Source organism: Dermacentor andersoni, chromosome 3 (genome assembly GCF_023375885.2).
Source record: "Dermacentor andersoni chromosome 3, qqDerAnde1_hic_scaffold, whole genome shotgun sequence".
NCBI lineage: Eukaryota > Metazoa > Arthropoda > Arachnida > Ixodida > Ixodidae > Dermacentor > Dermacentor andersoni.
This window is the reverse complement of record NC_092816.1, coordinates 53,514,949-53,540,189: the sequence shown is the minus strand read 5'-3', so window position 1 is coordinate 53,540,189 and position 25,241 is coordinate 53,514,949. Positions and strand designations below refer to the sequence as shown.

Here is a 25,241-nt window from a genome sequence, read left to right as displayed (position 1 = left end):
TGCCGATGCTGCTGACTCTGTGCTCACGTTGGTTATCTTCCTTACATTATTGAGAAAAATTATTACTAAATTAAATTAAATTAAATTATGGAGTTTTACGTGCCAAAACCACTTTCTGATTATGAGGCACGCCGTAGTGGGGGACTCCGGAAATTTCGACCACCTGGGGTTCTTTAACGTGCACCTAAATCTAAGTACACGGGTGTTTTCGCATTTCGCCCCCATCGAAATGCGGCCGCCGTGGCCGGGATTCGATCCCGCGACCTCGTGCTCAGCAGCCTAACACCATAGCCACTGAGCAACCACGGCGGGTAAAATTATTACTGTTATTATCGTTAATTTGCTTTGAAAATTTTTGCATGAAACAAAACTTTGAACTGGTACGGATCATTTTTTTTTTTTTTCGTTCCTGAGCAGTACCGGAATGGAACTTTCTTCACTGGAACAAAACTGAAACCAGAATGAAAAACATTTCGTTCCGAGACCGTGTTTTACAACCTGGTGCCAACCCCAACCTTCAATACATGCAACACTTTTTTGCAAATGGAATCCATTTTCCCTAAAACTTGATGTAACATTTGTAAAATTGTAGAATGAGCCCAAGATTGTGAATTTTATTAATTCAAAGAAGTTGGTAAGTACGTCAAAGCCAGAGAGAACTTCACATTAGAATGGCTCAAGCGCATCTCACTTGTTGGTGAACCACTTGTGGCAGCCAAAGACTCGGATGACCGCAACACCCTGCAAGGTGGTGGAGAGGTGCACGATCACTGCCGAGCGGGCCACATTGTCCAGCTTCTTGACTTCGCGCACGCCCACGTTGAGCCAGCGATCCAGCAGCAGGTACACCACCACAGCTGCACCCAGCACAATGCAGAACACCTGGTACACGTACACCGAGATGATCAGCTGCAGCACTATTGAAAGCAGGCTCTGCACCACCATCTCCAGGAAGAAAGGCACCCGGATGTCCACTACAAGAAAAAGAAAGAAAAAGTACGGACAATTCAAAACTAGACAAGTGCCCCTTCACTCTGCTGAAGGCTCTAGGCATAGGGAAAAGTGTTTATAAAACCCCACTACTGTCTTGGTTATACAAACAGGGTATTCGATACAAAATGATCGAAGAGCAAGATTCCCAGCAGCGGTGGACATCATTATTGCACATTAATGGCTGATATTCTTATTGATTACAGTAAAACCTTGTTACGAAGTTGAAGGGGTGCAAGAATCACTTCACTATATCCATTATTTTATTATACAGTAAAACCTCGTTAAGCCGTACCCAATTAAACAGTAGTTTCGTTTTAAAAGCAGTAAAATCAAATCCTCGACTCAGCAGCCACTGAACATAATGCGTCTTGTAGCCACATAAACGATACCAGTTTATTGCGTATGTATTGCATGGTTAACACGTTACGCGTTACATCAGCCTCATAAATGCAATCATCGCCACAAGAACAGCACCCCGCAATGAAAAAGGCGCCCCGCGACTTTTGCAGCACTACCGCCCGCATGCACGGAAAACATGCAACGGCAACAAGCAATCTGCCATGCGAGTGTTTGCCGAGAATAGGGGCTGGCTGAAAAGCTGGCTCGCAGCTTTAGTAAGTTTGAGGCCACTGTCATCGCTGCTAGGCCGCTGCAGCATCAAACAAAAATAAGAGACTTTTGTCGCGTGAAGTGAATAAATACTGCATGTTTTTGCCCTTTCATCGCACTCTCTCTGAGTTCCGTTTTTGACAGGTAAGAGGGCGATATCATGCTATTTCGGTTAAGCAGTATTACCACTTAGTACGCACTTTTTCTGAGATACAGCCAATTAGGGTTTAGCGAGGTTTCAACGTACTGTATTCAGATTCGTTATATAGGGGTTTGACTAATACAATTTGGTTAATCAGTTAATAATTTTACGAGTCTCGTGATTACAAAATTGAAAGTCCGTCAAAGGTCTAAGCAAAGACATTTTGCTAGAAACTCAGGGCCTCACCATTTCGAGAAATGAATATATTCAAGAGCTGCAGCAAAATAAACTGCTGTTCCAATTAGTGTTTCTGTGCTATGAGAAAAAGAATGAAGTTAAGAAAATTGCTAACTGGAATAACAATGCATTCTGTGGTACATTTTGAGTCCATATTTATCAAAAATGGTGCTAGACACAGTTCTTAGCAAAAGGTTATGATTTGAGGACTGACCGACTTCAGTCCTGCAATTACAACATGCTCCCTATGCCATAGCCTATCATAAAAAATTATTTATTGAACTTTTTTTTATTCTGTTGATTATCACGCACATTCTGATGTCTGCAAGTTCTATGACCCTTGGCCTGCAAAACGTTACCATTTTATCTCAAATCCCGCATTTTTGGCATTCTGAAACAGTTGCCGCAGAAACATGCAGTTTATTCACATCTAAAGCCCTGCAACATCAGTGGTGAGCTAAGCGATTACTCACTCTCATCCATGTCTTTGGAAAACCGGTTGGTGATGCGACCAGACGGAGTCACGTCGAAGAAGCTTGGCGGGCATCGCAGTATACCGTGGAGCATCTGGTTGTGAAGCTTGCTGGAGGCACGCAGCATAATCTGGAGGTCCAACACAAGGCAGGTGGTCATTCAAATGCGTGGACATGCAAATAGCCAATGCCAGCATGGCATAGGCCCATGCATAGGAAAATGTCACTCGAACTTTTAACAAACAACACTCAAGCAGGATCCTTTGACAATTTCAAACTATCAGAAATGTGCCTGTAGTAGTATAAAGTAGTGCGTACACAGTAACTACATGCACGCGCACATTATGCAATGCATTGCAATGCAGTGCCTGTAAGACATGCAAGAGACTTCTGTAAAGTAAACACGAAGCAATGTTGGGAATATGTCTTGCGATAAGTGTAACACAACGTATGTGCGCCAAGTCCGTGAGAGATAAACAAAGCTACTTAAACTGTCCAGCCTACCAAGAGCATCACAGACCCAGCACTGCTATTTAGCTATCGTGTGAAAAGCGAGCAGTGAAAATCAGACTGCAAAACAAAAGTCAAAGTAAGAATATTGTTCAATATCTACGTACTAAACTTACATCTTCGTGAGCATAAATGCAAGCTTACCACTGTGCATGCAATTCCTTTTACAATGCCGCACAACAGCATCACGGGCACAGCAACACCGTAGGCAATGTAGTAGAAGCTGTCCGAGCGGCTGTGTGCATCCGTAGAATTTTTGTGAAACGACTGGTTGCGAACAGCCAACACATCTGCATGAGAATAGCAGGCAAGAATAGAGTACAATAAAAACAATTTTAGTGCGTGGCTGGACATGGCCCTGGAGGATTCTGTACCTGTGAGTGGTGACTGCGTGGATGTTTCATTGGCAAAGGCAGATTTTCGGGTCTGCATCTGAAATGGTAAAGAATTAAGTTCAAAACATCATACGGTGCATGACTCTATGCTGATACCTGCAGACAGGACCTCAGAACTACTAAAGCATGTTTCCATAAAAGTGAGAACAACTAGAATAAACTTAAAGGGATACTAAACATGATACAATACAACCGACTTCCATTTAATGACCCTAATGGGGCTGAAGTAGATTGGATCATCCGGTGGGTCAAATTAAACAAGACGCAGAAAAAAATGACAGAATACACTGCCGATTCATTTGGCAGTATTTGCCTGATTAACATGCTCCTGAATAAAATAAGTAGAATAAAGTAGAAAACTAACATGGAAATGACATTAGAACTCCTGAACAAAGTAGAAATTTTATGCGCAGCGATATTTTAACAAGAAAAATTGGCAAGGGTCTAATATGTGTTGCACAATGACGGCCGGTTTCCTAAAGTCAGCTTCACTACAAGACACTCATGTTCAGCAGTAAAGCATACGAATGCCGTGAAGGCAGTTTAGGTTTTGTATGCGATTGGAATGCTCAGGCAATTTTCGACCCACATTTTAGGGGGGGGGGGGAGGGGACATGGTGCGCATTACAATCAGCTAAATACCATAATTGTGAGCTATTATTATTGCTTGAAAATTTTCCTAGGGTAGGCATCATCTCATCATCTCCCAAACGGGAGATGATGGGTCTTCAACGCATTCACTGTCCCTTAAAGGGGTCACTATTGGAGTCACCCTAGGGGTCAGGCGCATGCATTCTGACTGGTCAAGTTCGAATTATTCAGCAAAGGCTAATTTTAAGATCGAAATAACAAATTTTTAGGCCCATACAAATGCATGGGCGCCGGGTGGGACTTTCAGTCTGGATCGAATCAAGTGAAAAATCTAACAGGAGTCAAATTATGGAAGTCTACTGTACGTTGTTTATTCGCTACGAAAAGTTTGCATCCAGATTCGCTACACCATTTCTTGAAGCTTCTACATTCACTTTAAATGTGCGTTTCCTAAAAATTCCACGCTGAAAAAAAAATGCCCTTTGTACTTTCAGTGCTCTCTGGATGACTTGAGAATGGCAATCAATCACGAGAAAGATGTTTATATTTATTACAATAGGTGCTACCAGAACAGAGGGATGCAAAATGGTTGTTAGCCGGGCAGAGGCATGCTTGACTAGCCAACATTGCCAAAGGTGGATGTGAAGATGCCTGCACATACTTTGCACGTGCCTGTTTCCTTGACTGAAGTCTCTGCAGAATGCACACACATGAAGCCAGCATCATAGTCGGGGTGCTGTTTCTACATGCCAAGAATGACAGGAGCTCACGAACGATTTAATTTTAGTGCCTAAAAATGAAGTCCCTCCTTGTCTGCATTCACCCATGCTGGGACTCATCACATGGTATCAAACTCACTTTACAGTGCAGTGCAGCAGTGTTGAGGCACCATCTAGGGTCTGCACCGTAGACCAAAAGAACACAGCACTGATGGGAGCTAAGGTCAAATTATGCACTTAATCATTAATCAGAGTGCTGTGAACTGTTTGTTCTTACATTATTTCTTTCTAGCATCACAAATACAAATATGGTGTACGCACACTTTTTATAAAAACACAATGAAACATGATTGCATTGAATGATGGCACAGTTAACAATGCGACGGTATGAACCAATCACATGCGTGGTACATTGATTTGTGGCTCACGCCAATTCACACCAGGACTGATGGAGTCTCTCCAGCTGTCTCTATTTCAGAGCTTGATGTGCATTCAACATTAAAAATTCCCTTTAGTGTCTTAGGCAAAGAATGCTAGATGTTTTGTTCAGCCTAGACAACACCTTCAAGGTTGACTGCGACAAGCAATAGTTGCCGTGCAGGCTTGCTCACGGCACTACAGAACACAAAGGACAAAAGGAGGCAGCAAGACAATCACAAGGTACACTAACAACTGAAAGTTTACTCCTGAATCACACAGAGCACGTGCCGACTTACAAGTGATAAACTGAGGATGCACTTTTTACTCTGTGATCATCCTGCTGTCTTTTTGTGCTTCCTGTTCTCCGATGCCAAATGCAAGCCATGAGAAGCCAACTAGACCAACAATATGTTCTACTTGGCAGCCTCATGGAGACGTACCGAATCGACCCAGTGCTGCAGCCACACGTTGGCGAACATTTGCGCACATACGAAGACCAGGAAGGCCAGGGCCAGCAGGGTCACCACACAAGGGCCGCCCGCAGCCCTAACGTAGAGCCAGACAGCGCGCTTCGACAGACCCCCGACCGCCTTCTCTTCGTCCTTCACCAGACGGCTGCTGCCTTCCATGCTGCCATCCACTGTGCAAGTTTCAACTGTCAGAACTCATTCAAATGGCCAGAAAAGTCCATTGACATAAGATGAAGTATGTAAAAGGCAACTAGCATTTATGAAGTGGTACGAGCTTTGGGCTATGCAGAAGACAATAGGGACAAATCAAAAAGGGATTGGATTCATTTGGCTGAGAAATTTCTTAAATAAGGGAAAGCCAAGCTTTTTTTCCTTTCTTTCCCCCCTCGATACATCCCCCCCCCCCTTGATATACCAGCTTCAGAATGTCAGTGTGATAGGTTTCAAAGTATTCTTTCACGTTTGGGTCCGTTTTGATGCAAGAAGTTCTCAAAACTTGCTAGGTTGAGTACTTGGTTGCTATATAATGCAGCATTGTGTTTCTTCACAGATAAACAATTACCTAAACCCATGTAGATGCTGTTAAAATCCATGATGTCACGGTGAGTTGGTGCAGGAATCTCAGGGAAGTGTTGCCACCAGTCTTCAATTATGGCGTCTAATGGCTACTGGCTAGATGTACATACAGTAAAATCTCATTAATTCACAACTCGTTAATTCAAAATTTCGGATAATTCGCAGTAGCAGCCGTGGTCCTTCCAGCAGTTTATTGAAAGCAATATGTAACACATCCCTCTAATTCACACTGAAATCCGCACCACCACCGATAATTCGAACTCCGCGCTATCGTGGATGGGGAGAATGCTACTACGCGGTAACATGTTGGCGATCGCACAGCTTTGCTTTATCCATCTGCAGCCCTTTGTTTAGGCCTGACAGAAGAGAGACGCATTTGCGCCTGGCCATCGCATGGCCAACGCCTCTGTTGCAGGTTGCGTCTCTCTCGTGAGGTTCTGTATAAAGCTCAAAGGCAATAAAATCGTTGCCGTGCGCCGTATGCTGTATGTGCGAGAGAAAGCGTACGGGGGTGAGCCGGCAAATGCGGCTCAATCTTGCATATGAAAGCGAGGAAGGTGGGGCGGATGCGTGCCCGTTCCTGTCATGCGGGAGGCACGGGGGTGAGGTGGAGAGGGGATAAGGTGTTCTCCGGCGGCTGCTGCTTACTGCGCGGCCACGTGAGTGCCATATCTTGATAGCGATCTGTGACATGGCCAAAGTGCGTGCCCATGTGGGCCTCACCTTCATCATCTAAGTGATCTATGATGTTTGCAGAGTGCGCATGGTGTCGGTAGCTTCCTATGCGATATGCTTTCTACATTTCATTAGCGTTGAAGCGAGAGCTGTACGAAGGTCAATTCGCTCGCTGCTACTGCCGCGATTCCTCACCCCAGTGTTTTTCAGCGAGTTTCCGCGGTCATCGAGCGAGATGTGTTTATGTTTGCTTGTGCGCGTGTGACACCGTACTTGTTAATTTAGTTAGTAAGCGAATGTATACAAGGTTATACGGGCAATAAAACTACGATCCTTACTTTGTATAGCTATCTACTAATTTGCTATTGCAATCAATGCTTCACTTTCCAGGCAAAACTGCGGCATTTTTTTTTTCTCCATGCCAGTTGGCGCAACGAACGCGCAGATATAGTCAGAGCCATCTCAACATTGGCCTCATCGGACCGCGTTGGCCGCATCCAGTTACGTTGGCTGCGCCTGTGATTCGACGTATAGACGTTGTTGTTCCCGCCAACGTGACGTAACATGTGTGCGTGCGTGCTCACGCCGCGTCAGACTATATACGTGCCTTAACCGAGTGATTTTTTCTCTGACTTTCATTAGTTCAAATTTTTTATAATTCGTATTTTTATAGCATCTCTGTGGAATTCGAATTAACAAGCTTTTACTGTAATACGCAATGCCAGTTCACAGACAGCAGAAGCCAGACTAAGCATAGCAACAAACAGCACACAACCAGTGAAACCCAAAAAAGGGGAACTACATAAATGTGAACTAGAAGTCAATTAGAAGCATTACGTTATACATCAAATCACATCTTAAAGCAACGCAAAAGTAATGAGAGAGTTATAGTGAAGGGCTACAGACTTGTTTCGACTACTTGGGGTTGTTTAACACACAGCCAAGTCTAAATAGAAGAGCCTGTTTCTATTTTGCCATCTTTTGCATGAATGTGGCTGCCACAGCAGAGAACCAAGCCTGGGACCTGATGCTCACATGAGAACCTAAAGGAAAGAGCAACATGATGACATGTCACTTCATGAACAGTGGCTGAATTGGCATAGGAGTCTTAGCAAGTGATCATCACTTGATCAACAAGTGAACATGAAAATCCCAAGTGCAGCCTCAGCAGCAGATGTGGAATGTTGTCAGGCTTAAGTATTCTTCAGCACTTTGTAGTAAACATGCGATGAACTTGCAATGACCTTGCAAATAATCTGTGAAGCACCACAGTGCCTGTGCAACTGCCAGCCATAGGGGAGGTCTTATCTAAGCATTTGGCGATATTGAAAATAGCCACCAACATTACTTCAACTGGGCAACAACAGTTATTGCCGCAAGATTTCAGCCAAGTCATTTTTACTTGCCTGTATCCTTGTCACTAGCCAGTCCTTCTTTTGAGTCGGCTGAATCCACCATTGGCATATCTGAAGGAAACAAAATAAAAGAGAAGCAGAAACTGAAAATACTGAAAACTGCACTGTTTAGAAAAACAAAGATTGTCACTAAAATTTAAGCCAGCTTCTCCTTAAAGTGGGGGCATCCCCTGCGAGCATTTCTTTTGAAACGGGTTGGTGGTCCACCTTAATTTAAATGGGATGCTCATAATATCCATCTGTAGTTGGTAGAGTAGTATGGATGGATGGATGGATGCTATGAGCAACCCCTTTGGAGCGGGGCAGTGGTTTGTGCCACCAAGCTCTTTTTATTATATTGCCTAATGTCCTAACTATGCTTAAGAAAAACTACAAAGAATCCCGTCACCGAACTTTCGGAACCCCTATTGGAAACTTTTTTTTTACACTTCCATTGTTTGTCGTTTCCCTACTTTTCTTCCACTAATATTTCAATCGGCTCTTACTAATCTCTACTACGGACATGTTTGGTTTCCCCCTGCTCTTACTGAACCCAAGGGCTTCAAGGAGGCCAGAGATGCCTAAATCGAACATTGGGCAGACATCTTCACAACCTAACAAAATATGCTCCATTGTTTCTCTAGCTTTACCGCAGCAAGCACATGCAGTGCGTGTTCTTATGGCATCCTGATCTCGCTTCGAAAAGTAATGAGCTTCCCTTTGAGTTATCATGAACTGTTTTTTTTCCAATTTAGTTTTTTCCTCTTAAGTAGTTACACTTAAAGCAGGTTTCTTTTCCACTGCCGTCACCCATGTGACTACTGCAGCCTCTCTGACTTTTCGCTTGATGTTCTTTGTTGCCATGTTGCTCACCATACTGGTCGTGTACTTGCTGGTAAGCTTCCTAGTTCTTTTCCTCCACTGTGAACCAATGTTTTTCCTGTGCAAATATCTGAACACTCTCCCAGCCCATTTACTTTGTTCCATATCCCTCAATCGCTCTTCATAATCAATGTTATACTGAGCTTCCCTCACTTGGAGCTATAGTGCTGCAGTGTCATGTGTTGGTGAGGAATCTAACTATATTCGGGCAATAGAACTTTCTTTTTAATTGAAGTCCTATGTCTTTCTGTGCATTTGTGTGAAAACAGCATTGCACTTTTATTCACAGTCTTCAAATTATTGGATCATAACTTCTGTTACTTTTGGACTACCCTATATGTACAAGACATAAGGATGCAACAAAAACACTCAAGACAATGTTTTCTCCTCAAAATGGCAAAATAGTTTCTGTGGGCTGTTGCTCTAGTCACATCTTGTCTAAGGCAAGGGCAAGGTCGCACATGATAATGACAACATATAACTACAAAATGTTCACATGTGCAAAAATAGCAAAGCTGTGGGATGCAGCAGCAACAGGCATGTCATCACAGGTTGATCACATTTGACAAAATAGCAGCATATTTCGAACAGAACATCTTCTAATGCATTCAAAACATGTGAAATCATAGAATGTGACCAGAGCATTAGAAATGACTGCTTGAGGTTCTTAAATGACCTGAAAATAAAAAATTAAACATTGAACTACTGTGCTTTCTTAAAAATGAGCTCTTTCGCAGAGAAGAGCTTCCTTTGCGAACTCTCCCCAAACTTCCCCGACTGTGGCTGCTGCTGCTGTCTTGCCGAATATCTCACATTTAAAGAAAAAAAAAACGAATTATTGAATTATGTGCCCAATGGTGGGACCAAACCTTGGTCCCCCAGCACAGCAGTCCGACGCTCTAACCATCATGCCATGATTTCATGTATACTTCTATAGTACAAACGCCATCTTGATGATCGCCGTGGGTAGCACAGGCGCGCGAGAGTACATGCACTGTGGTTGTTGCATACGGCATCATAACAGTTTCTCTCTTTATTATTGTTAATTTTTTTTTCAGGTCCGAATAAAGCCAGCCCATGCATTATATTTGCAGCTGTGCAGTTTGGCTCTCTCCTCCTCGCAGACGCGTTTCTTCCCATGTATGCTTGGTTCTGTAGTTTCCCAGTCCCAACATAACAGACAAACTTGCATTCCTGCACAGCTCAGTTGTGCGGTGGCTGAGCTTGCCACATATCTGCCCTTTTCGTGACAGATCCTTTCTCCACATTTGTGGCAGAAAACAGTGCCATGCGAATTCATGAAAACAGTACTACACAAACACATATCTTTCTTTCATGCGTACGGTATATAGGGAGGCACAATGATGTCTATCAGGATCACAAAAGGATAAAGAATGTCACATCCTTCAAAAGAGCTTATGCTCTCAACAAATCCTGAGGCAAGCACTATTTGTATCTCGTAAAAAAAGGGAATAACAAGGATATATAAATGGGAGCATGAGGTGATTCAAGAGGTCCTTCTGCAAGTTGTTAGCTTCTTTTTAACTTGCAATAATAAGTTATACTTTTTTTCTTCAGACTGGATCGTGAAGCCTCTTCTGCGTATTGTGTGCCTTCAAGATGTCTGAACGAGCAGAAAGGGGATTAACCGAGGGGACCGATTTTTATAGTTGAAGACCGTTGGCTTCAAGATGTCTGATCACACAAAATTTTACTTACTTTGTGTCTGCACTGGTTCACACAATCTTATCTGAAGCCTCTTGTGTGTCATATGTCTCATCATGTAAAAAAATAAGAACTAAAAAAGTGTGAGGAAAGACACAAATGCGTCCATCCAATCCTCAGATGCAATAACTGTCCTTCGCCTAATGCATGCCAGATTGTGCAAATGCACTGCAGCAAACACAAAGGCTTTACCACAACCTGTGCCTAGCTAGGGGGAGTTGGTCAGTGTGCATCTGAAGTCGCAAATGATAAGCAGGAGCATGTACGTCACCAGTACCATGTGCAGGAGAGACCTTAAAATTGCTATTGCAAGTGAGCCCTTTTACTATCAATTTTGTTGCAAAAGGCCTATACTAGTAGGTTTTCTTTAAGAGTAAGATTTGGGCATTGAAATCTCACGAATGCATTGCAATGCATCATATTGTTTTGCGAGGTTTGTATGCAAAGTTCACAAAGACTGCTTTACAGGTAAGCTGTATATACAAACCGCCGAGAGACCAACCTCCTGCTCCGGTCTCGACGGGGAGCTTGGAAGCAGCGGCGTCCACGTGGAACATCTTGCGGTACTCGCCGGGAAACGAGACGAGGGCAGCATGCGTGCCACGCTCGATGATGCGGCCGTCTCGCAGGTACAGGATCTGCTGACACTGCTCCAGGGCGGCCATCGAGTGGGTCACGAGGAAGACCGTCTTGCCACGCAGTGCTCCCAGGATGCAGCGCTCCAGCAAGTGGCGTGCCACACGCGAGTCCACGGCCGACAGCGGGTCGTCCAGCAGGAAGATGTCCCGGTCGCTGTACAGTGCCCGCGCCAGGCTGATGCGCTGCCGCTGGCCCCCGCTCAGAGTCGCCCCTTTCTCACCTATCTGTGGAGCTCCCAGGAAAGGCAACGTTTCACTCCAATGACAAAAAACGGGCATTGCCTACAACAGCAGTTAAACATTATAAGGCCTGTTGCTGGGCAAGTTGGTTCAAATTATCTGACAAATATCACCACCACAATAAGACACCACACCATAGAAAAGAGGATAGAACAAGACAGTGACTGTCTCGCCTTTGAACACCAAGATCAATTTCTGCCCCCTTGCCTTCCCATCTTGTAGACTTGACAGAATTGGTTGACAAGCTGTTTCCTTGGTGCTGCAGCATATGCCTGTGAGCAGGCAGTCACAGCTATAAACTCCACAAAAATTGAGCATCCGAACCAGACCGGCAAAATGGACGGCCCAAGACGGGACTCGAGTGCAACCAAGCCAAGCACCGACTCTACTTAGAGGAAAGTTGACACATACTTTAACCTTCCTACCAGTGGTCGGGTTATATTTCTCTGCGACAGACCTTATTTATTATGCATTTGATTAACTGGGTGCAGTTCAATGAGTGCTCACACTTAAGCACCAGTTGCTGCTACATGCACCTAAATGGTATAACACATTCTGAAACTTGCTCATGTCCGCCGAAGCAATAGCGTGTAATGTGAGGACATTGCAAAAGCTGCTACAAACTCACCTCTGTGAGATCCCCACAACTAAACATTGCGAGGTCAGGCAAAAGGCAGCAAGACTCAAGGACTGCATCATACCTACAAAAACAAAAAGCGTAGCATTAATGTTCTTTACACGATCTTCAAAATTTAATACCTTACACAGGATCAGATTACTGTCTTACCTTGACTTCAGGTATGGCAGCCCAAAGAGAATGTTGTCTCTAATAGTAGCATTAAAAATCCAGGCTTGCTGAGTCACAATTGCAATGCTTCCATTGACGTCCATTTCTCCTTTTAGTAAGTTCATCTGCAGTATTCAACAGAATATCAGCACACCACAGTTTTTTTTTATCATTCTTTACATTATTTGGCATCAATTATTCCTACACATGCCCAAACGTACTGCTTGCATTTGCAATGCCATTCTTTACACATCTGTCAAATACCTTGGAATAACCTTGAATAGTGACCTTGCTTGGAACTCGCATCTTGAATATGTTTGCCTTCGATTTGTGTCTTGTGTACTCAACAGAATCCATTACTACATGCCACTGTTCGTGCATAAAGTGACTGTCTATGCTTTGGCATAAAGTGTGCTTCGGTAGGAAATCCCAGTTCATGGGCACTGTTTTATGCACTGGCAAATCTGAGTTAATTAAATTTTGCACTTTCTGCTAAAGACTGTCTCATACAAACTGCTTCTTAAAAAAAAAAAGGACAATGTATTCAAAGCATTAGCTTTACCTGACTTCAACAGCTTATTACTGGAAACTGAAGTTTTGGAGCATTTTCGGCACAGCCCTTACAAAATTTTGTATATTCCTTTCTGCTCACTCAGACTTAAAGGGGCCCTGAACCACTTTTTATCAAAGTGGAGAAAGAGATTTGAAGTGAAAATAGGCTATTTCAGAAATACTTTGTCGCGAAATGTACTTCAATGTGTTCAGCAGAAGTGGAGTTATTGGCAATTGAACACGGCCTCCGCTGTGATCCCGTTCCTTCTTTAATGCACTCCAAAGGCTATGGCGCAGTGGGGCATGCCTATAACGAAGCCACCTTCTAAATGTCACCGTGGTGCTCAGTTCAAATTTCATTTTGGATATTAACGTAGATGCCATTACTTCTGCCTTTGGTGCCTACAATGCGCTAAACGTGAGCCAAATGCGGCTGTCCTCGGCAAGCCGCAGTGTGCTTAGCCAGCGGATTTGTAGCGGCACCCCGCGGCGGCCGCGCTATCTAGGCCATGTAGCCGACCGCAGCTTGATGTCAGCTATTGGCCAATAACAGCCATCTAAAGGAATGACAAAATAAAGCATCCAGAAGAGAGTGAGGACAGGGCCTTCTGCTGAAAAGACAGCGTTTGAGAGAAAGGTGACTTCGTTATCTGCTTGTGAGCTCCATGCACCGTGTGCAACAGCAAAACTTGGTTGCGATGTTCACAGCACCGTGTGCTACCCACGGACTATGTTATTCTACCAGACCGAAGGGTGGTTCAGGGCATCTTTAAACAACGCTATTGTATTCCTCGCCGATCAACTAAATATGGCAGGCTTATTACGTTTCATCTTTTTTGAACACTTTGCCTCCAAGCATCCATCACCCACATACTGTGCACAATCTAAAAAAAGTTTATAAGAACTATCTCAGATTAACTTTCGTTCCTTTCACGACTTCTATAATGCATGAATAATTGAATATGCAATCATGTAGTGTTTTTATTTTTTATTATTATTTTATTTTCCTTTGTTTCTTTCGCTTACGCTTGCACCTCTTGTATTACATTTTAGACTTCCTCTTTGAATTCCTTCATTTTCTTAATTGTCTGTTTCTTTAATGTCATGCAAGATGCTGGAACAATACATGAAATACTGACTATTCTTATTTGGTAGTTACTTTTCTTGTGCTACCTATTCCTTTGCTCTGACAGAGTTATTAGTTTTGTTCCCTCCTTGCAAAATGTACGAAGTGTAATTGAAATAAAAACTATGTGTTATCTTTTCTGTTTGTTTTTGCTCTTTTTTCAGTTCGCACTTTTTTTACTGTTAGAGTTGTATGGTGAACTTACAGAACTAGCCACTACACACTGTAATTCTGTTGCTTGTGTTTATTTTTTATTAAGAGTTAGAATTGTGTTTCATCGTCCAAATTAGTTTCCCTGCCCATTTTCTCTTATGCTTAGCAGTTTGTCACTATCTACCAGGCAATGCAAATCAAGCACGATGTGGCTTTGGCAGGCCTGATACTTGTACCTTTTTTTATTGGTTGCACGCAATAAATTATTATTAATGTTACTAAATACATCCAACTTTTTATTTTCTTCCTCCATTTATTCGTCCATCTTTTTTTAATTATAGTACATAAAATGTGCAAACAGTTGATGGACCAGTAGCCAAGTGAATTAGTACACAATTTGGTAACAGTCATACCACTTATAATGATAATGCTTTGAACAATACATCCAATAAAACAATGAGCAGCCCACGAATAGTCAAATTTTACATGTGTTTTATGCTGAAAAGACTGCTTGCTACAATGCTCCCATGCCGCGTTATTGGTTATAACAGATAAAACTGCCCAATGAGTGTCTGTGCCAAAAGAAGAAAGAACCCTACAACACATACAACAGCTGCTCATCGTTACATCCGAGTATTGTTAAAGCTGGTAATGCCATAAGTGGGTTCAACTGTACTTCTTCCCGCATAATTAAAATGTTTGGATGTTTGTCCCCTCTACTTTTTTTTTTCAGGCTAGCCAGTTATTGGTCATCACGGAATTTTCTTGGCACTAGAATATTGTTATAAGTGGGTTCGACTGTAATGCCATGTAGGCAGACACCGAAAATATGACGAGTGATAATGTTTCTTTTAAACATGCAGTTAATAACCATCAGCTATCAATGCCATGAGGGGTTATTAAAAAGTCCTGAACATAAGCATGAACTAGATAATGGGCGTAGAAGTAATCACATACACACACAGATGGTGCTAACACCTAGGCCCATGTGTTTCCTCCTTTGGCCCTAAAGGTGCATCCTGATGTTAGTGCCATCTATGTGCAACAACTTTCCTTTTTTCTGTCGTCCAGTTCATTCTAACACTTAGAACAGCATGGATTACCCACTCAATAGCCAAACTACCTCCCACTGTTTATAAAAGAAAGAAAGGTAGCTAAGGAAAGAGCCTGGGATGTAAAAATATGTAGTTGTACTGAAATGCCCTCCCCATTGCAAGCATGCTTGGGTACAACAGCTGAAGCTCGGCGAAGGTTTATCAAAATGAATAAAACTGAAGTATTTTGCATAAACTTCTACCAATAATATATTGTCAATTCCACTAATTTTTACTATGGACTAGGATGTAAAGAAGTCTGAAGGCGACAGCCATATTTTTTTTTAATATCGCAGTGAGTACCTACCTCCCCACACAAAGCATTCAGCAGTGAAGTCTTGCCACCGCCTACACGGCCACAAATTCCAATCAGTGACCCCTGAAAACATAAAGCACCACAACATTACAGCATCTGCCACAGAGACTAAAATTTCACTGATACATTCCCAGTTCGTGTGATTTCTCCTGATTAAACAAATTTAAAATTTAGATACATTGCTTTTTTTATTTTAAAGTAAATCTGTGCATATGTAAGTGCTTACTGAGCCACCCAGAGTGAGTGGCGCCGTTGAAATTAAAATTTGAGTTAAGGTTAGTTGCTTCATTATCACATGTGTTAACCTTTGTAGATTGTTTTTCATAACTATGCATCTCATTAAAGCAACACAGCACACATGTGCCTTCCATGACCTGTTTTAGACTCCAATCCTGTGAAATCCTGCAAAGTGGGGCCTCCTTCTATAAAACCAGTTCTACTGTCATGTAATTGTCTGAGTTATTAATGCACAATAAAATAAATCTCCAATGTCTAAGTTGTGCAATTATGCTAGGAGGCCAAATGTAGTTTTCCAGCACCCAATACTAAATATATGGTGCAGTAGCAGATGAAGGCCACTTCAAACATGGCTCGAGGGAAGACCCCGAGGAAAACAAACTAGTCCTAGGTGCTGGGTGATAGTGAATTGGCATCTTGGTCTCACTTGTACTACAATCGAATTTTGTTAATTCGAACACGCTTAATTCGAAAATCCAGTTTATTCGAACTGATGCTGTGGTCCCGTCAAAGTTATGTGTATTCCAAAGGGTGAAAAGCCCAGTAATTAGAATGCGCAAGCATTTGCGATGGTTAATTCGCATTCGCACATACCATGCTCCGAAATGTTTTCAGCAGCGCACCACATCATGTGGTGGTGCCTCCGACCAGCATTGTTGTTACTCCGTCATCGAGGAAAAGCTTAGGAAACACCCCTCAACGCCGCGCAGGAAGAAAAAAAAAATGTAGCGGAACTTTCACCCTCTCTCAAATGGCAAGGTCTCTGTTTGTGCATCGTGCCGTAATTCCCCAGCCACACTAGCCGCAAAACGCACGTCGTGGAAGGGATTGATCCTGGGGCAATTTTTCGCAACTTGCTGCAGCAGCAAGCAAGCCGTAAGCGAAGGAGACCAATAAGAGTGGCCCCTACAGCGACATACACACGGGAAACTGGTGTCATGCGGATCTGCCTGACTGCTCTATTTGTACTCGCATCCAGTTCAGCCGGGCCGCTTGTTTCGCACTATCGTATGCTCGCTTCAGCTCATGCTCGCGCTTGTTTTGGTTGGCTTGGTTTGGTCTTGTTCGCACTTGTTTCTTTACAGTGGCGAGTCTAAGCTGAGGTGACCCGATGAAAAGGTTCTTGGAGACTGTGCCATATCCGATTCTGTACAAGACACAACCTGAACACAAAGACGCAAAAGCGACACCCAGTACCTCATTCTCCTGGTCTTTTGAACGTGGCAACGGCGCAACAGAAGGGAGTGCACCAATATGATTATAATCAGTGGAAATAACTTCATCATCTTGATAAGACATTACTTGCGTTAAGAACACAGGACGGAGAACGTAAACACAGCACCGATCTGTCAGCACACGAGGGAAAAAGCACGCACGCACGCAGAGGGAAGCAGCGGCGGGGGCCCAGTCCAGCCTCGGCAACTCCACTGCTTCAAAGGCAGTTATAGTGAACTAGAATAATTCTAATTCACTATAGCGGCAGTGTTACGTGGCAGAGGTTAATTAGCACCATCTATCAAGCTGGCAGGAAAGCAAACTGACTTCCCTCCCACCCTTCCTCTCAACTCCCTTATAACTCCCTCACCTTCAACGACCTCCGCGCGCCTCTGCGCTGCCGTTGCCAGCACTGCCGGCCTGGCACCAGCTTGCTCCTTGAAGTTTCATTTTCTGCCGTTATCGGGAAGCGACCATTGGCTGGCATGGGCAGCTTCGTGGTCCTCGCTCACTGTGTGCTTGCACGCCGCAATATTTCACGACTCGCACCATTCGTGCATCATGCTATGGTGCGTGAATGCTTCAAAAACGAATACTTCTTTTAATGATAACGAATTTTCGGGCCCCTTCGAGTTCGAATTATCAAGATGCGACTGTATAGTTGTAAATATTCTTTGTAAATGGTTTTCGGCCCAACTTACACAAATGTAACCCCACACCTCCATTAAAAACGTTATCTGTTACTTGTGCAGCAAGTTATTTTTACAATATATAGTTACAACCCTGGTACAAAGGCTACCAAAATGGTAATGGTCTAGCAACCAGCACAAGTTTGTATTCCTCGTCATCTTCCCTGCAGCCAAGCTGAAGTAACTACGTATGCTACTGCTTCGCATCAAAATAAATCTGTCAATCCCCCATTGTTTTCCTGCGTGCATTTTCAATCCTTCTTAAGGTGTGAAAAATATTATAAACAATGTCTGGCAAATGTGCCTGCATTCTAATATCCTACCATCCTGTGCCTTCTCCTCGGGCACTACCTGAAGACAGCAATGTTGGCATGCAGGCATGGGAAACTAAAAAAAAAAAAAATCTGCAACCGTCCCTTAACAGATCATCTCTGTAAAAAACAGAATGCTGCGCTAGAATTAAAAGAGGGAAAAGGAGAAGGACGAAGCATACTTGTATGAAAAGCGGCTCGCTCGGTGTCAGCGTGGGAAAGCTCATTCATTTCTACGCCTTTAAAAAATCCATACTACCGTAGCCTCTTGGTGGAGGTATTAAGTAATGTAACAGCGCCTTCAAAGAACAATAAAGGACTGACTTTAGAATCTCAACCCATGGAGCTTCACCGAAGCCGCCAATTGCCAGTCTTTCCGCGGGTATGGCTTCTGACAGCAACAACCCGCCACCTTCAAATTAAATTCTTGTATTTCTCGTGCTGAAATCACGATACGATTATGAGGCACGGAATAGTGGGGGCACTTTAAATTTTGACCACCAGGGGTCCTTTAACATGCAAATTTAAGTACGTGTGTTTTTGCATTTTGCCCCTATCTAAATTCGACTGCTGCCGGGATCGAACCCGGGACCTCAAGCTCACTAGCCCAACACCATGGCCACTGGGCTACCATGGCGGGTCAACCTGCCACTTTCATCCTTTTTTACACCCTTTCACTCTAGCATAGCAACATCACCAAAGTTGTGGACGCATCAAAATACAGCAGTGAAGGCCTTTTTACCTTCTTGATGTGCAAGGTCACGTCTCTTAATGCTTCCTCGGGTTCAGCGATCACCTCAGTCATCGGCGTCCGCTCGTTGGCATCCCCGTTGCACGCCTCTTGTGCACCCCTGTGCCTCGCCCGCTTGGCATTTGGCCCACCCTTCCGTGCAAGTAAAGAGATGTGTACATGCAGTAAAGTTCTTGAACACAAACGTATTGCACGATGCAGGGTGACTGCCCATTAATACAAAACGCAGGGCCAAATTTTCATTTTCCATTCTTTTCACACTTCATTACTGCTTCACACTACTTCTCAAGCTGCCACGACACCGTTAGCATGCACATCGGCTGCTCTAAGCACTCCAGGATGACATGTAACAAATAATATCATGAAAAAAAAAAAGTATTTTAAATTACGGCCCCTGATCCTGCTTTACGCAGCAAAGGGTGACACATATTTGTCTATATCTATTCAAAGTAAATTCAATGGGAAATTTCATCAAGCTGAAGAGGCGCTCAAAGCTTTGTGCAATGTCAATTTGCTACAACATTTGTGTAGCTTTTGCATACACAGCAACATTATTTTTCATGATTCTTAGTGTTAAATGCTTAGGAAGTAGTTCTGTGTCACTTTTCATGTCCATGACTTCTGTGCTGCACATTCGCTTTACTTATCCCAAAATTACCTCTTGTGTCCATCACTTATAGAAGAAAAAAGTGACTATGAACCATGGAGATTTGTTGGCCTATCAAGTTAAAGATTAAAATAGGGTGAATTTGGAAGCTGTTCTACTCCAAAGCATGTAGCTTCTGAGACATGCAGAATAATCTAGTTGACGATTCAACAAAGCAGGGTCATGAGAATTCCAAGTACAAATTCAATATGTGCTGACCATTAACAAGCAAACAGACACCTTGACTAAGCACTGAACAATACTAAGGACTACCGTATTTATTTGATTCTAACGCACCCTCGATTGTAATGCCGTGACCTAAAAAAAGAAAAGTCATTTACCGTACCATGAACCTCATTCTTTCATACAGAAATACAACTTTCTCTCATTGGAAAAGCAAAGATTTACTCCTAATATGCTAAAGTTGTGATAAACAGAAAAAGTCTCAGTTTCGCACGAAAGGCGAAGCATCGATTGCGATAGCAAATTAGTGGAAAGCTATATGAAAAGTAGTTTCATTGGCTATACAGACTTTTAAATGTTCGCTAACTAACTAAATTAACAAGCATAGCGTCATGTGGGCACAAGCAAACATGAACACGTCTCACTCAATGACCACCAAAACTCTTTATCAAAATGCTGGAGTGAGGAAGTGCAGTACCAGGAGCGAGCAAATTGACAATTGTGCGGCCTCTCGCTTCAACGTGAACTAAGTGACGAGAACACAGTGCGGTGCGCCTCTCCATCGCAGATTGCTTTCAAGATAGGGGGCCCGTGGCCGCACCGTACGCAGCAGCTACCGGAGTAAAACGCCTCTCCTGTTTGCTCCAGTCCTGCACGCAAGTTTTGGGAACTCCGAACCCCCATGATACGGTCCGATTTCTGTCCGTCTCCGCACACCTGATCGCTTTCCTTTTAATTGCGGCATCACGTGTCTTCACAGTCGGCACTTCCATGCTGACAGAGCAAACACAGAAAACAGGAAGACAGACGGTGTACTACTGGAAGCTATGGCAGCTAGGCTCGAAGCATGGACCAGGCCATCTTGAAATGCTGATGGCGATGTGGTAGCGCAGATTTAGGGTTGTGCTCAACTCTATACGTGCAAGTAATTTTTGGACCCATTTTATCGAAAAAAGAAGTGCACGTTAGATTCGAGTAAATACGGTAATTAAGTGCAGCTGCTGACCCAGCTTATGCTTTCAGTGTTGATACCATCAACAAAATGACATGAATGAGTAAGCAAGACAGCACTAATCTTGTCAAAAGAGCATGCTGATGCAGACGTTGCTGCTGTCATTTTAAGTCCTGCTGAACACCAAACAGACATAACACTACAGAGAAATGGAATATGAATGGTAAAGTATAAAGTAGAACATGCCTCACAAGTTGCTATAACTGCATTATTGTGTATCTGGTCACCTAAGAAAGATGGCACAGGCCTCGTACTATGCGCACAAGTCAAAACCATGCTAGCATTACATGAAGTGGCAAAAACGTAATTAAAAGAATGCGTCCAAGTTAGGCCTAATTTATTCACACATCGTTTGTCCACAATAGTAGTATCAATGTCAACCTGAGTGGCCAGGAAGGGGGCATCCTGCAGCAGATAATTTAGCGATGCATTGATCAATGGTGAAATTCAAATTTATAGACTTTGTGGCTCTCATGTGGGAGCAAGGATGCTGTTAAGTCATGCATGTCTTAGAGCGTGCAAAGCAACCACCCGTCAGAACCAGCTCACTCACTTTAAACCTGTCCTTGACAATGTCAACACTCTTAATGTTGGAGTGCACGCTGTTCCACGTGAACGAGGCATCCGAAACTGTCACAGCAAATCGCTTGTCCTTCTCCTCAATCTTTCTCACCCACACTTTGGCATCGTCCAATTCCAGGAGCTCCTGCAAGAATCGCAAGGTAATCAACAAGTGCATATGGTGCAAACATGCAGAAGAGCGAAACTCCAGAAGAAAGTTATCAACAACGACACATGTAGCACACTGGTGCTCCATGTGATGGACACAAGGGACACAATTCAATTCAATTTCAATTCAATTCAGGGACACAACTCAGTCTTCGAGTGCCAGAGAGCAAGGCACTCAAGTGTTAGCAGCTGCCAGTCAGGGACCCAACCTCCCAACATGATCGCCGGACAAATTAAATGTCGACCTCCTGGGGCAGGGAAGCTGCAGAGCTTCCTGAATTGGGAAAGCTTCTGTTTACAGAAGTGCCGTCAATGGCTCCTCTCCATGTCAAATCAATGTACATACTTCATTCAATGTAACTATACAATCCTCAGGGTGACAAAAAAAATAATGAAATGAAAATAAAATAATATCTACCGATATGATTCGTCTGCTGCACGCACCTGAGCATGCTGACCGCTCTTCTCCCCCCCACCCCTCCCCCACCTCTTTTTCTAAGCCGTTGGGGAGGTAGTTCCAATATGCAGTGTAAGGTCACATTATATATATATATATATATATATATATATATATATATATATATATATATATATATATATTGACGCGAAGTAAGCTGCCCACTACAGGCACCAATCGCTAGGGAGAAGACGACGATGGGCACAGTTGTGCCCCAGGGTTTTTTGGGTGTCGGTCATCGTTAAAAGACGGCTGTTCTGTTTCGGCGAGCCCGTCTTAGTTATCTTCGTGACAATATATATTTATTTCTTTTCAGATGCCAAAAAGATCTCCCTGCACTATATTTGTGCAAACGCACTACCCCAATGGAAGATTTTGCTCCGGCCAGTATTAATCAATTCAGCCTTGGCAGAGAGTCCAAAATAGGACTTGAGGATCATGTAAAATTAACATAAATGTAGGTCAGCTGTATGTATTAATCATGCCACAACAAAAAACTACACCAGTTGTTCACGCACCTGGATTCTCTGCAAAGCTACTTTGGCCTCCGTAACTGCTCGGATGGAGTAGGGCAAGGTTCCGATGGAGAAGCCCATGCCATTGAAAAGTGCAAACAGAGTGAAGGCCTTGGAGGCCAGCAGCTCGTGGCCCGTTGCCCCATAGCCCAGCAACGTTGACACCGTCGCCATTATCAGAATCACGGGCGTTACGGTTGTTGACAGTGACTGTAAAAAGTTGCCCTTCATCAGCACTTTGCGCTCCTCATTTCGTACATCTGCAACAGGAAAGAACAGAGAGAAACAGAGAGCAGTGACTAATCACTCTTATAACTCTTTCCAATTCCAGATGGGCCAGCAAACATACCAAAGTCCATTTGGAAACCAGTCATATATATAGCCAGACCTCTATAATGAAACGGAGTAATTAAGCAACACTTGAGCTCACAAGTGATGTTGCTTCAAATAAGATTCTTCATTCCTTCAAGTGCAGCAAAATAGACACCTCTGTGCTCTGAAAGCATTGATGTCACGACATGCTTCGCTCAATACTTGACAATCAAATACAAGTTGTCCCAACTACAGTAAAACCTCGTCAATTCGGATTTCACAGGACCGAGAAAAATGTCCGAATTAACTGAACATTGAATTATCGAGGATATCAAGAAAACAATAAACAAATGCTTACTACGTCAACACGCTTCTATTTATTGAATGACTGAGCCAATTTTGTTTCTATTTCGCACAAAAACAGTGCGGAAGCTGCAGTTCTCGTCATCGATTAGCGCTCGCAGCGGCGAAGGCCTTGCGACTTCTTTTACAGCATAGCGGCGGCGCGCGTCTTCATCTGAGACAGGCTTTCTACTACCGTGCGCACATCCCTATTATTTTTTTCAACAGTGAGCTGGTCGCATACTATTGCGATGCAGCTGGTGCTCTTCAACCTCGAGAGCTTGTTAAAAATGAGGCTACTGTTTGACGCAACCACTGCGGACGAAACCAAGGCCGCTGTCGATGCAATCATGGACGGCGACCTTGCAGTTCTCAAGACACCCCGCTGATGCACGCACTGAGTCAAAACAAAACTACCATTTGCCGCAATCACCGCGGATGAAGCTGCGGCTGCTGTCAACGTGATCACAGATGGAGGCTGCGTAGTCATAAAAGGCTGCAGCCGACGCGGTGTTAGACGTGGCGGTAAACCCAAGAATAAAAGCTTTATAAAGGCACAAATCAGCAGTAACGCCAGAAGGCTTCGTGCCTTTCATGTACGATTTACACTGTGTGGACTGCACCACTTCGTTTCAGTGGACGCCAATGCCATTTTTTGCTCTTTATGTGCCGCGCATTTGCGGCGCTCCGGTGCTCGCCACGCTCAAGAATTGTCTGAATTAACCGATGTGCGGCCAAATATGTCCAAATTATCCAAATTAGCCAATTTTCTGAATTAACCAGGGTCAAACTATCGAGGTATTGCTGTAAATGTTCACAAGAGTTAAAAGATAGTGCTCGTCTCTAAGTGAATGGAGCCACTGCACAATGCTAACAGTGTAAAAAAATTAAGTTGCCCCAACTAAATGTTCGCAAGAGTTAAAAAATAATGCTTATCTCTAAGTGAATGGGACCACTGTGCGTTGCTAACAGTGCATGCCAGTCCCGGACATCAGTACTTGTAGCACATGTGTAATTAAACATTAATGTTGATCAGTTGATGAATACACGCACAAATACCTTAAGTGCTCTTTTAAAGGGACTCTTAATAAATTTTTTGCAGAGTATTTCTACAGGAAACAAGAACAAAAAGACGAGAAAAGATACATAGCAGTGTTTCTAGATGAGAAACCCAGTTTACTTTCCTGGCCTGTGAGAACAAGACCCCCTTCTCCCCATAGGCTAGCTCATCACAAACATATACTTCAGGTGCACCCATACACATCCTAAATATTTATGTTTGAGAGCTCTGTCATCAAGCAACTAATTACTTTGTGCTAAAGGGAATATCTGACTTAAAGAAATTTTGTAGCAACACAGTTGGTTCCATATGCAGAGAGCTCTCTGCTGTGTGTGTTTTCTTTTTAATTATGTAGATATTTAGTTGAAACAAGCTGTATCGGCTCCATTACATTATGCACAAGATTGTTTTCTATAAAACAAGGACGAAAAATAAAGCACACTACAACTTACAGTGTTTGCTACTACAACATATCTCACTTTTATGAGACACACACATGCACATTTGCTTCCCATCAGGTGTGCAACACACCTGTCTAAAGTGGTTCTTTCTGTCATAGTTCTGTTAAGTGCAATTTACATTTTCAATTTGTTTCACTAACCTGCCTAGTAGTCGACAGTCATCGATAGTCAATGCCTAATAGTCAGCACCTGACAGTAAGAAGATAAAATGAAAAATTGCAGTAGCTTTGGCGTTTTCAGAATATTTTGTACATATTATATGTTAGGCTGTCCTAACCTCGGACACTGTATGAGGTCATCTGCATTCTTGCAGACCATTGCAGCAAAAGTCCTAACACAGTACCCAACTGAATGAGCAGGGCAAGAACAAAGACGGCACTCACCAAACACCTTGCTTGCAAAGGGCTGCTCCCAAGCATACAGCTTGATGAGGCGGATGTTGTTCACCACCTCTGCCATGAGCTGCACCCGTGCGTCAGCCTTCTTCACAGTCAGTCGCCGCAGCTTGGCAATCACAGCTGCAATTGCACCCTGCAGACGGTGTGAGCAGGCACATGCTAATCACCATGGAAACTGCTGCCGATGTTTGAAAAGTGACAGCTTA

General features: G+C 43.3%; 1 protein-coding gene across 2 annotated transcripts in view; it reads right to left on the bottom strand.

Annotated features, from left to right (window-relative positions):
• Positions 1-25,241, bottom strand: part of LOC126520793 (ATP-binding cassette sub-family C member 5-like) — a 60,057-nt gene that overhangs the window by 19,979 nt on the left and 14,837 nt on the right. For both annotated transcript variants that reach the window (XM_055063449.1, XM_072287152.1), the window contains 14 exons: positions 25,021-25,168; positions 22,466-22,722; positions 21,315-21,467; positions 18,912-19,052; positions 15,709-15,780; positions 12,477-12,601; positions 12,318-12,390; positions 11,314-11,674; positions 8,217-8,276; positions 5,530-5,729; positions 3,339-3,396; positions 3,109-3,254; positions 2,455-2,584; positions 692-974 (listed from right to left, as the gene is read on the bottom strand). In XM_055063449.1, coding sequence (XP_054919424.1) covers positions 692-974; positions 2,455-2,584; positions 3,109-3,254; positions 3,339-3,396; positions 5,530-5,729; positions 8,217-8,276; positions 11,314-11,674; positions 12,318-12,390; positions 12,477-12,601; positions 15,709-15,780; positions 18,912-19,052; positions 21,315-21,467; positions 22,466-22,722; positions 25,021-25,168 — 2,207 coding nt within the window. The remainder of the gene's footprint in view (positions 1-691; positions 975-2,454; positions 2,585-3,108; positions 3,255-3,338; positions 3,397-5,529; positions 5,730-8,216; positions 8,277-11,313; positions 11,675-12,317; positions 12,391-12,476; positions 12,602-15,708; positions 15,781-18,911; positions 19,053-21,314; positions 21,468-22,465; positions 22,723-25,020; positions 25,169-25,241) is intronic.